At 41.1% G+C, this 13,719-nt stretch overlaps 1 protein-coding gene across 1 annotated transcript; it reads left to right on the top strand.

Annotated features, from left to right (window-relative positions):
- Positions 1-1,312: 1,312 nt before the first annotated feature.
- On the top strand, positions 1,313-5,563 carry LOC124291413. Its single transcript, XM_046728400.1, has 3 exons — positions 1,313-1,361; positions 4,121-4,170; positions 4,757-5,563. Exons 2-3 carry the CDS (start codon positions 4,128-4,130, stop codon positions 5,518-5,520), a joined length of 807 nt encoding a protein of 268 aa, XP_046584356.1. The 5' UTR covers positions 1,313-1,361; positions 4,121-4,127; the 3' UTR covers positions 5,521-5,563.
- Positions 5,564-13,719: the final 8,156 nt, after the last annotated feature.

Below are 13,719 nucleotides of genomic sequence, written 5' to 3'. Positions count from 1 at the left end.
TGAAAGGAACGAGTTCAGGGGTGAGCACCTGGTCGCGGTAAGCAGCAGCTGTGAGGTTTCCACGGATGATCAGAAGTCGGGAACGGTTGTTCCCACAGAAAGCACCCCACACCATGCAACTTCCGCCCCCGAATCTGTCGACTTCCTGTACACAACATTGGGCATACCGTTCACGACGCCGTCTCCAGACTCTATGCCTGCCGTCCGCGAATCTGAGGGTAAACCTGGATTCATCGCTATAGACGACTCGATTCCAGTCTCTCTGGGTCCATCGGAGGTGACGTTGGGCCCACAGCAGACGTTGACGTTGATGAAACGGCGTCAATATTGGCCCACGATATGGACGTCGAGAATGGAGATTGGCAGCCCGCAACCGATTTCGAATGGTCTGTGAGGACAGTCGACCTCTAAACATCTCAGCCCTGGTTCGTGTAGCCGGCAGAAATCTGTCACGTAGGTGACGTAGGACGATTTGACGGTCTTTTGCTCGTGACGTCACACGTGGACGACCCGACCTTGGGCGATCAGACATGGTGCCAGTTTGTTGTAGACGACCTCGCAAGTCATACACAGTACGATGGCTGCATCCCATTGCTCTTGCGACGTCAATAACTGATCTTCCCGCTTGCAACATGCCAACGGCAAGTTCACGTTGCACATTTGACAATCGTGGCATTTCAAGTACCGTTAGAACTGTGGTTTAAAAGTGTTTTTTCAATTCTTGAGGCCAATGCAAACACGTGCATATGAAGAAAACTTCGATGCGAAGATCACGTGATCGACTGCACGTGCAAAACCTGATTTGGCACTAACGTCATTTGCACGACGAATGGATGGGTTTGAGTGGGTTTTGCTAACGTTTTTCTAGAGTCGAAAGATAGGGATACCATTTCGGATACATAGATGTATCATCAGAGAAAAATTTTCATTATTTTTCAAATTACATTTTGTGAAGTTTCTTTTTTGACTCAGTATATATGGAATGAAGTGTGGAACAGACGTTACTTCCGTAGAATATGTAGGAAAAACTGGTGTTTTCGTGTGGTTTAAATATTAGGAGCTGATAATTTAAGCCGATATCGAGTGCACGAAGATCGCGATTAGTGTAAATCACAGCTGTTTCTCGGTGCTCTTACATTAACCTTTGAAAAATCAATATATATGTGAGATAATTTAATCAATGAAAGCTTTCATGCTGACAAATCATCACTTACTATCCAATATTTTCCCACCATGTGTTGCATTGTGAATTGATGAAAAGGATATAACACGTCCCTAATCGGAACTTTGACGTCACGTGAAGGTCATTAACAACGGAACAAGTGTGACCATTGTTAGTATTGCAAGGAGGCGCCACAAGGGTAAGTTCACCGGTTCGAGTGCAGGGCCTAGATTTTCGAAGCTCTCTTAGCGCTCGCTAATATCGTCGTAAGTTAATGTTAATGTATGGCACTTACGACTATCTTAGCGCTAAGAGAGCTTCGAAAATCTAGGCCCAGTTGTCCGCACCCCGAACTTTCCATATCTCACAGCTACACATGTTGGGCCTTGTGTCATGTTAGATAAATGTTGTGAAAAATTTCCATGTTTTGATTTTCAACCCCAAATAGAAATTAATTTTCCTATACAAAAGAAACAGATCCGCAAGAAGGGGAATACAGTTGGTGCCAGCGGGGTTGCCCAGTTCTTGTCTAAATAGTGTACCAACAAATTTCACGTAGATGTTATTAATGAGGAAGTCAACACACTGTTTTCTCAGAAAACTTTAAATGACATTTGCTTTCAGTTGTGACAAACTGTCCTGAACGACCGCAAGCATTGGTGTGCCCATATATATCCTCCCCAAGTTTACTAACAAGTGCACAATGGATCAAGGAATAAAGCTTTATCATACGTTTGTCATATGAGATAGTGGTGTTCAAACTCGAAAAATCAAATATTCTGAACTGAACTTGGTCCGTTTCTCAAATTCAAGGAAATATTTCGGAATTTTGAGAATCCCCATAGTATAAAATCCACTTGTTTTAAATAATTTCTGTGAAAGAAATGACTGTGATAGAAAATCCATTCTTGATTCTGTTAAGGATTATGGTTAATCTTTGAATGCATTTGCCGGACCAAGCAATATATCTCTCTTTGTATGGAATTTAGGGGAATCCTGTACAAAGGAGAAATGGACATGAAATATAGTCAGAATGTTTAGATTTGGTTTAAGGCTAATGCTATCAAGCCTATCCGACGTAAATCCATTACCAATCATATACATCTTTGTCCACGATAGAACTTACAGAGTTGACACTGATTGTCTCTTTGTATCTAACGAATCTAAAGTTTTAATGAACATGTATGTTAAGAAATATGTGTTAACGATCATGAATTATCTTTCTTCCGGCTTGTGACCTCTCAGTTGCCTTCCGTATATATCACCGAAAGCCATTAAAAACGCAATTTGACATTCATACTTTCTTTACTCACACAAATGTCAACATATATAAATGTAACTGGCAGATATGTTTTAAGTGAACATCTGTGGATAATTTCATGTGAAAATGTCCAATCAACAACATCAGTGACCCAACAACGACATCAAACAAAGGAGGGGTCACTTGCAGTCAATATTGTATGTGTCCACCATGCGCTGCAAGACATGCTCGCAGTCTCCGGGGCATTGAAAGATGCAATAAGGTTGGACCATGGTACTGGCGACGATACCGGATGTTGAAGGCAGAAAGGCGTCTTCGCACCGTTTGGGCGCTGACATGATGTTATCTTGTCCCAATTGTCCTCCCTGCGGTATCAACAGCTGTTTGGAACCGATTTCGCAAGTGTGAAACTCGGATATTGCGGTGCTGTCGAGCTGTCGTCACAGGTGGTGCACCAGGTCGCGGACGATCAGCAACACTTCCGATGGCCCAAACACGTTGTCTGAGTCGACCAACAGTGGATGGATGCACATTAAAGTGCCTGGCAATCATCACATCTGAAGCACCTTGGCTGACCATACCGATAGCCTGATTCCTTTCGCCTTGTGTCAAGCGTGGCATTTTCTCAAAGTGATTGAGTTTCGCAATTCCTTGTGCTTTTAAAAGAGTCTGGGTGCAGGTAATGCACGTGCACAACGTGTTTCATGAATGTGGGTGTGTTTACGAGAACTGTAAAAGGTTCAGTTTTAAGCATCAAAGTTCATGTGAGAGGAATGTTCTGGGACACGATCTCGAAATGGGCCAGAATAACAGCCTTTAATCCCTACATCCTCTGTATCGCAGGAAACAAAATCTTCAATAGAACTTTTGTTAGTTCCAGGACAACAAATACCAATTTGCGTTTTTAATGGCTTTCAGTATATATAGTTTTGTTATTGAGACTGTAATAAACCATATGTGATTTAGTTCTCTGATATGTGTACACTTATTGTGCCATAAGTATGGACGTATGAACACATCGCTTGACCTTGTAACTTAATGTACATGCAATGTCTAAAATGACTAAATGAATATTGTTCAACGCTGTACTGAGCAATATACCACATACAAATCCCGATGAGTCGAATCTCTGGGGACCAAGTAATAAATTCGACTTATCGATGTATTCGAGACATAGGTATATCTATGAGGGTAGAAAAAAAGATGATCCAGTCCAAATTCCTCCGCCTAAGCATTTGTTTATCTAATGATTTCCCTATCACTAATAGGGGCACCTTATCAGTTCCAGTCTGATTAGCACAGACAGTGATTTCCGTAAAATCACTAATCTGCCTTTTGAACTCACCCGTCAAAGGCGGAAAGGTGTGAGCCGCACTGGTTTGTTAATTGGATCAGTTCTCATTGACTGACTTCGGCTTATGTATACAAGATTGCTGTTGTTTGAATCTCATGGGACCAAATTTTCTTCTCGAGTCATCGTGTGTATTTATGAGACGAATTCGTGTAACCGGTATTCAAATGATGACAACTATAACAGGGAATGGTCAGGACTGACAGGTACTTCGAGTTATGCATAATGTTCGAGACACCGGCATTCGACTCATCGGGATTTGACTGTATATCATGATGGCCTGCTAAACCTTGATACTAGGAGTCCAGGACCATCCCTATTTTTTTTAGTTAAATATTAATTTCAGATACACCATGTGGTACGCTTGGGCTCTGCTGTTGTCATGCCTCTCACAAGGTAACTGAATGAGTGGGTATGGTTTTACGCCGCTTTTAACAATTCTCGAGCAATTTCACGGCGTGGAACATCAGAAATTTGACAGGTCGAGATATGTTTTATTTTGCGATTTAGCTACTTTGATACTCAGTAATGGAAGGGGACTGATATGTAAAACCGGGACACTTGATTCAGTAAATATACTCATGCCAATAATGGTTGTCACCCCCTTCAATTTTTTTAATTGGAGAGGGGGTGTGGGGTGGGTGTGTGAGGTGTGTGTGGGGTTGGGGTGGGGACGGGGGTGACAACCATTATTGGCATGAGTATATTAAAAACCGATAATGTTGCCTCCGACTTGACTGTATGAGGTGTTCACTGGATCTTAAAATGTATGATCGTTTCCCTTTTCCTTTCAAACTTATATTTTATATGTTTGAAACATTGACCTAAAGTATTCTGTTCCTTACACAATCAAAGTAGGTAAATGAAAGATCGTTCGGGTGTCATACTTGTTATTGGTCATGCCTGAATAATACCAACGAAACAGTTCACATGAATGATTTACGTTTGTGCATACTATATAGTTATACATTTTCCATTTTAGTAACGAGTATAACTTTGTGGAAGCAAAATAGTTTCACCGAGTCTCGTTTCTTGGATGACTGGAATGTGGACAGTAGCCGTGACTTTGGGGATGAGTCGATGTCCGTCGTTGACGATCCTGGTAATACGTCATCTAGGAAGAAAGTCCTGAGAATCTTCTACAAGGAAGGTTCCTACTCCGGATCCGGTGATTACAGGGGAGCCCAGTTTTACTCCAGACCCATCTCCCCTCGAAGCTGTCTCACCTTGGACTACAAGATCTACTTCGCGAACAATTTTGATTTCGTAAAAGGGGGAAAGCTGCCTGGTCTCTGGGGAGGGAACCTAGATTGTTCCGGAGGAAGAAACGCCGACAATTGTTTCTCCACCCGATACATGTGGCGATCAGGCGGTGATGGTGTCGTGTACGCCTACATTCCAGACAGTCAGAAGACCGGTTTCTGTGACAGAAACCACGTCCACTGTAATTATGACTACGGCCATGACCTAGGAAGAACGTGGGCGTTTAAGACTGGGGAATGGCAGAAAATCAGGCAAACAGTCAAACTCAATTCTCCTGGCCAACAAGATGGGGTTTTGACGGTCAAATTTAACAGAAAGAAGGTGTTGCAGATGAAGGAATTGGTCTTTCGGGAGTCTGACAACATCGAAATTGAAGGGATCTTCTTCTCCACTTTCTTCGGAGGAGGAAGTCCAAGCTGGGCGACGCCTGTAGATACCTACACTTACTATAAGGACTTCAAGCTGTCTGACCGAGGCTGCTAAGGTATTGGCGCTTTGAAATAAAATAGATCTTCGGTTAAAACAATATGTGTTTTGTACATTTTTTTGTACTATTGTTATGATGCAGTATAGTAGTAGAGACTACTCTGCATCTGTTTGTAGTAATGGTAAAGTGGCAGCAAATAACTGAAGTGCCAGTAAAATGCCGCGTGCATACAGGAGAAATATAGTGTTTTTGTGGAAAACAGTGCCTCACTGGTTAGTTTGTTGTTTAACGCCACACTCAGCAGTATTACAGCTATGTTGAAGGCGGTCTGTAAATAATCGAGTCTGGACCAGACAATCCAGTAATCAACAGCATGCGCATTAGGAGTGACTATTGAAGGGGAAACAACTATTGCGATAGTCTATTGCAACATACTATTGCGATAGCGATACTCTATTTCGACCAACTATTGCTTTTCTCCTTGAATTGTCTCATTTGAAGTCATTTCCCAAATGAATGTACAGTATATGAAATAGAAAACAGCTTGAAGAAGTTTCAGTCTGTTTTTAATAACCGACAAGAAACGTGAAACCCAGATCAAGTAAACAGTTAAAACATAAACTCAATGAAGCTGCAAGTCTGCATCCAAACAATAATAAAATACAAAACAACATAAAATAGTTAATAAAAGCATATAACCATCAATTTCTTAACTATCGATAGTCACACATACTATCGATGCATCGATAGCTTTTCTTTTCTACTATCGATTAATTGCTATCGGAGAATCAACAATTGCAATCCATCGATAGTTTGATGCATCGTTACAGCCCTAATGATCATCGATCCACGCAATTGGGATACACGCAACCAAATCAGCGAGCCTGGCCACTCAATCCCGTTAGTCGCCTCTTACGACAAGCATGGGTTACTGAAGACCAAGAATTTGAATCCGGAACTTCACGGGTTTGGGGACACTAACTATACTACAAACAAAAAATATGGGAACACCCTAAAATTTGATAATCATACATAAACTGAAACGTGGTGAGGTAATTTATACTCTAACGTAAATGCAACTTTTTGTGTGCTTAATGGGCACTTTAAACGACATGTTGGAACATGCAGTGAAGCAACTGATTCAATATTCGTTGAGTTTGAGTGAAATGAAACATTGTTAAAAACAGCGAAAAACAAGGATGCTGAAACACACCAGCACCATGTTTGATTCAAACGCCCAAAACACAACAGCCTAGTGCATGTGGAAGACAGCATCCTTGTTTTTCGCTGTTTTTAACAATGTTTCATTTCACTCAAACTCAACGAATATTGAATCAGTTGCTTCACTGCATGTTCCAACATGTCGTTTAAAGTGCCCATTAAGCACATAAAAAGTTGCATTTACCTTAAGAGTATAAATGACCTCACCACGTTTCAGTTTATGTATGACTATCAAATTTTAGGGTGTTCCAATATATTTTGTTTGTAGTATATCATGGGTGAAATACATGAACAAAGAATGAATTTGCAGCAGAGCAATATACTGAAGTCCATGGAACTAGAATACATCATCCTCAGGCTGCAGGTTACATGTGGTCAAATGTCACTTTACATGTCAGTATAGAATTCTGAGCAAGCGGTAAGAGAAGATTCATGTGGGACATAAGATATCACATTCACATAACTTGACATGGATGTTTTTAGACGTATCAATGATAGCACATATAAAACAACATGATTACCTATGATGACCCTGACATGATACTGCACCACGTTCAGTGCATTCATAAGCAATATCTGCATGCATAAGAAATTCCTTATTCATAGTTTGCAACCACTAGGTATCCCACCGAACGTTCAGTGCCGAATGCAAAGAATAAAGCATAGTACACGAGAGTATTAATAAAGCGTGAAGATTGTATCATCTCGAGATTGTTTGCTTGATACTGTCTATATGTAATATTGCAGCTAAGGCGGCGGTTTGTAAATAATCGCGTCTGGACCAGACAATCCAGTGATCAACATCATGAACATCAATCTACGCACTTGGGACACGGTGACATGTGTCAACCAAGTCAGCAAGACAACTACTCGCCTCTTACGGCACGGATGGTTGAATCTATGAAATACACAATGCCATTTTAGAAAGTGCCTGACTGTGGAGGGTACCCTCTGATAAGTGTTGATTGGCACGTTTCCCGAAACTATGAAATACACAATGCCATTTTAGAAAGTGCCCTCTGAGGGTGTGGTTTGACTAGAATCTAGAATCTATAATTTACTGAGAAAGTGTAATCCCAAATATAACATATGTTACATTTGACCACTTTCTAAAATGGCATTGTGTATTTCATAGTTTTCGGCCGTGGGAGCCGTGCCAATTAACACTTATCAGAGGGGTACACAAAGTCCGCAGTCTAGACCAGTTGTCCGACTTCCATTTTGTGGAAGCCGCGGTGGCTGAGCGGTCTAGGCGTCTGACTTTGTGTGCTGGCCAGTGCTGGCGATTAGGTGCCTGAATCTGTACTTTAGGAGTGTGTAATCGAGTCCCGGATGGGACTCAACCCCAAAAATGGCATTATGTATTTAATATTGCATTTGTATTTTTCACGTATAAACAAAATCAACATTAACAATTTCTTTTTTTTTTAAAAGTGTTTTTGATGTTATACGCTGTCGCTATCTGATAAAAAGCAAAATGTCCTTATAATATAAGTATCTTGTACTGTTGCAATAATGTACTCCTACATGATCTATATATTGTATGAACGGCCTGTCTAACCCTGATAGTTTATGGCTATTACTGTCTTTTATGGATACCACAACCATTTGTTGTCATGCCGTCATAATTTATATCATGTTCTCGTAGCAATATAGCAGAAAGAAAATCACGCGAAACGTAGTTCACTCAATCATCCCAATCCCGCTTCTGATCTAATCCAATTGACGGTTTGGAGAGGAAAAGGTTAAAAGGTTTCAGGCTATATATAACAATAATACTAATTTATGTTGGGAAAGTTCAGAGGTTGACAGATATTCCCTGTAACTCGATGTATCTTAATTGTCTCCTTGTAAAATGCGGATCTGCCCCCACCTCACCCTCATCGCTTTCTAAATGTCCTGAATACCCCGACATTACGTATTTCCCTCCAAAAAACATGGTGTTCATCAGCTCAAGGCCCTTTACTATCAATGCAAAAGAAATGAAGCATTAAACAATTCTAGATTCAAATACGTTGTCGCTTATCGTATATTCTTGTGTTATAATGTCAACATCTTTTAGAAAGGTAATTTGTTGCGACTGACACAAGGTTCGATTCCTCACATGGGAGCACCATGTATAGTTCTTTGTCAGTCAGTCATCTTATTGCTGGAGTAGGGATTTATGATTCATTCACTCACTTAATAAAATGTGTGTTTGGCACAGAACCCATTTGTGTCAACCCGAGGTTATAATGGGCCTATATATACTCCGTAACATTGTGTTCCTCATAATAAAGAAGTTGACATCCATAAAAATTCTCTTCCAGAGGTTATAATCATAACAAGTAACCGATGCTTGGTAAAAATAACTCCCAACGATTCTCTGACTGTGCATATTATTCCTTACATAATGAAGTTTCTATCTGTCAACCATGTGTGTGTGTGTGTGTGTGCGTGCGTGCGTGCGTGCGTGCGTGCGTGTGCGTACGTGTTGAGGGTATCTTAAAATACAGGACTAAGGGTTGTCAAGTGTGCACCAGTGTTTGAAGGTGACTTTATTTGGAAAGAAATAACATGTTTCCGGTTGCGTTTTGGGCCTGTATTTGATGCGCGTATGTTTTGGACACTTTTAGTGTCATATGTTTTGGACCTTTACTTTAGCCGGTTGTCATGGCTGTGTTTTGGACCAAACTTTATCCGGGTGTCACAGCTATGTTTTGGACCTTACTTTAGCCGGGTGTCACAGCTATGTTTTGGACCTTACTTTAGCCGGGTGTCACAGCTATGTTTTGGACCTTACTTTAGCCGGGTGTCACAGCTATGTTTTGGACCTTACTTTAGCCGGGTGTCACAGCTATGTTTTGGACCTTACTTTAGCCGGGTGTCACAGCTATGTTTTGGACCTTAGTTTAGCTGGTTTTGGACCTTACTTTAGCCGGGTGTCACAGCTATGTTTTGGACCTTACTTTAGCCGGGTGTCACAGCTATGTTTTGGACCTTACTTTAGCCGGGTGTCACAGCTATGTTTTGGACCTTACTTTAGCCGGGTGTCACAGCTATGTGTCACCTTAGCTATGTTTTGGACCTTACTTTAGCCGGGTGTCATGGCTATGTTTTGGACCTTTTTGGACCCTTTTTAGCCGGGTGTCACAGCTATGTTTTGGAGACCTTAGTTTCAGCCGGGTGTCACAGCTATGTTTTAGACCTTAGTTAAGCTGGGTGTCACAGCTATGTTTTGGGCCTTTCTTCAGCCGTGTGTCGGCTACTGTTTTCAAACGAGTAACGGTGTTATGGTAATTGTGATGTCATATCCAGTTTTCAAGAGCATTTTACTGCAATAACAGCTTCAAGTACTGAGAGGTAGACAAACAAACAGGTTTCACGATGAATGCTAGTCTGTCATACAGTGAGTGAGTGAGTGTGGTTTTACGCCGCTTTTAGCAGTATTCCAGCAATATCGCGGCGGGGGACACCAGAAATGGACGTCACACATTGTACCCACTGTCATACAGACCCTGAAACAAACATATCCAAGAGAGCCCATGCAAGTCTAGATTTCCACAGTTTCTGAAAATGAAGAAAGTCTCAGGGCTCCGTTTCATTAAAAAAAATTTATTATGAACTTTTTTCTGTAAAATATGTTGATTTGAGAGACTAGTTGTTAGTCTAGATGAATGCCTGCAGTACTAACTTTTGATTATCTGTAATTTGCATTTCTTTGCTATTTCTTTAAATTACTGGGTGAAAGGTTTTAATCTAAAATACCATCTTTGATATTAATCAGAATCATTATATCTGCACTAACAACGTCATCCCACGACTGAAATGTGCATCAGTTTAAGTTCCCGTGTTATCCAGGAATAGTCAGTGTAAGGGAGATAATTCTGTACAGCTTAGCAAAGTCCCAACACCTGGACTCGAGACAATGAACCACTCTGTTCAGTCAGAGAGTGCAAGTTTGCTGTAACTAGTGCCAATTACAGTCATTCAGAATCCCGGGAAGTTGCTAGTTTTATTTACACTTTAGAATTGATCTCTAAAATCTTGTCTCAATACGTATCACTTAATTCACTGTGGGTGATTTTAAAAGCTGTACCTGCCTTCCAGGTACGACAAAACGTGAAAAACACTTGATACTAGTCCGAGTATATCATTAGCGTGTGTTTACGAATCACTGTCAAGAAGTGATGAAACAACGCGTTTGAGAAACGGTGTCCTACCCCTGACGTGGCGCACAACAAACACATGCAACTTAGGCAAGTCAAATGTTCACGTGAACAAATATGAGTAGTGTGAAAATATGGAGTTGCATCAGAAACCAGTTGCTTATTGATGCTCAAAATTTGGAAATCGTCCTCCACGTCTTCCAGTATTACTATGGATGCTGTAACCCTGATCAAACAATCTTTGAACCAGAGTGACTTGTCATTTTTCCATGCAATGTGCATGGATAAACGCGCAATATAAATAGACTATTATTATTATTATTACTATTATTATTATTTTCTTGTCAGGCCGTTGGGATAGCCTTGTGGTTAAAGGGTTCGCTCGTCACGCCGAAGACTCTAGGGTTCGATTCCCCACATGGGGAACATCTGTCATTACTGCACTCATCGTTGTTACATTTCTGTACTGTACAGTGTGTACACTCGCACATAATCGTATATATATAATGGTATATCTGGTATCTCGCAAATTCACAATGTCAACAGTGAATTTGTCAATGATCCGGTTCACGTGAGCGCCTGTCTGAGATAGGGATGTTTAATGTGCCCTCTTAACTACAATATACTACGGTGATAAAGCGAAAGGTGCCTGGATCGATCCCCACATGTGACCGGGTGTAAAAACGTTGGAGCTAACATGACTTGCAGGCTCTTTCAGTGTTGTCACAACCCCTAGTATGCAGTACACAACCCTGTGCACCCACAGAACCCACTCATCCGACGGTAGGTGAGCAGATGGTTGACACAGGAACACGTGCAGACCCCTAGTTGCGGGTATAGTGACGTTTATTATCATTGGACAAAATACTGTGACTATGTGTCCCAGGTCACCCAGCGGCAAATGGGTACCTTGTGAGGATGAGGCTGTGTGATAACTCGCAACGCCTAACAGGCTGCATAAGTTGGTTAAAAGAAAAAAAACCAACATCCGTTGATCAAGGGAACACTCAAGCGCCTTGAGCATGTACTAGTTGCGTAGAACACAGGCAAATTGTAGCGCAAATAGGGTTGCGCATCAAAGAGAGAATGAACAGTCTTCCCACAAAGCTCGCTTCGCTCGCATATGGGAAGACTGGTCATTTTCTCTTTGTTGCGCAACCCTATTTGCGCTACAATTTGCCTGTGCGTGGATATGTGCGCTTTATAAATATCATCTATCATCATCATCTATCATCATCATCAAGAACTCAAAAGGACCACTATTTTAGTTCCTTGTAACCAAAGTTCATTATACGAAGTTCCACTATAACATGCAACAAGGGTTTTGACAGATAAAACATTTCCGTCAGGTCGCTATAAGCTGAACAAGGGATAGAGTTCTATCTATGGATATACAACTTCTTTATTATTAATATCAGCGACGTTTCGGTGTAGCTACTAACACCGTTATCAAGCAACTGACATCCATAGAACTTTCCCCGTTGTTCATTACACCAACTTCTAAATGCCACTCAAATAAGTCGTTACGAGCGTAGCTAGTTTACTGAACTAACTAACACCTCCAGATCTATTTTTTATCATTACATCATGCATAAGTGATGACTATGTTGTACTCATTGTCGGATAACCTTAGGCAGGTGTGAAAAATCTGTAGGGAATAATGCATGTCTTTATGTTTAAAATGATGATGGAGTACTGCATAATGAGCTTCTTCGCCTACTTATACATGTCGATCACTTGGCGAATCATAAATATATTTATTACCAGTACATGAATGTAAACAACTATTGATACGTTTTAAGAGTGTGGAGTTGTGCAGAAAGATTTGCCCCTTTTCACATAAACTTTACAGGTTATCGAAACACAACGTCAAAAAATACGTTGTTGGTATATGACTGTTCTCTCAGGTGTAACCCGGAAATATAGTGAGGAGCAATCACCCATTTCTAGGAAATGGCAAGATGTCGTTTTACTTGCTCTTTTTTTAGTTTTACGTCGCACTCAGCAATATTCCAGCTATATGGCGGCTGTCTGTAAATAATCGAGTCTGGACCAGACAATCCAGTGATCAACAGCATGAACATCGATCTGCGCAATTGGGATACGAAGACATGTGTCAACCAAGTCAGCGAACCTGACCATCCGATCCCATTAGTCGCCTCTTACGACAAGCATGGGTTACTGAAGATCAATTCTAACCCGGATCTTCACGGGTATTTATTTGGAATGGGATACATATAGTACATGTACCAGATGTCCTGTTGAACTGTTGAACAAAAGACATGACGGTATCACATCTAATAGGTCCGTGGGGAAAGTTCTGCTTCGTGATCGGCTGGTTCTTTTCAATCGGCTGCTTAATTGTTTTCACTGCTTGAAATGGAGGTCATATGAAAGCATTTCCGCAAATATTTGACCATTTGCCGGTTGTGCGATGAGAAGTTCATTATAATTCAGTGTTTAATGTAAAAGAATCTTCCTATACGTAGCGAACAGTAAATTGGCATATATAGCCTGGTGGGAGCCTTCTACACCTTTGTGATCCATTTCAACATTGTTGGCAGATGCACACCTCGACCGAGACCCAGTAACGGTTTCCATCGACGCAGTCCCTCACAGTTAGGCTGAGAAATGTTTCAGCACCCCTTCCAACTAACAGACCCCCGTAATTCAACTCTTACATATAGTTTGTAAGGTATGTATTGCATAAATGCTCATCATATTATTGCTGGGTACAATGTGTTAAGCCCATTTGTGGTGTCCCCCGCAGTGCTGGAATATTGCTAAAAGAGGCGTAAAACTAGATTCACTCACTCATATTATTGCGTCACCATCTGGTTGTTTCTCTGGCTGTATTCTAAATAGCACGTACAACACATTCCATGA

Source organism: Haliotis rubra, unplaced genomic scaffold, assembly GCF_003918875.1.
Source record: "Haliotis rubra isolate DU_JTF1 unplaced genomic scaffold, ASM391887v1 Scf490, whole genome shotgun sequence".
NCBI classification, from domain to species: domain Eukaryota; kingdom Metazoa; phylum Mollusca; class Gastropoda; order Lepetellida; family Haliotidae; genus Haliotis; species Haliotis rubra.
This window is presented reverse-complemented; position numbering and strand designations above follow the sequence as displayed.

Bases quoted from the DNA above. Each gene is read 5' to 3' on its own strand.
- LOC124291413 (XM_046728400.1), top strand. From the start codon at position 4,128: ATGTGGTACGCTTGGGCTCTGCTGTTGTCATGCCTCTCACAAG. The intron at 4,171-4,756 runs GTAACTGAATGA...TTTCCATTTTAG, and splicing joins GTTGTCATGCCTCTCACAAG to TAACGAGTATAACTTTGTGG.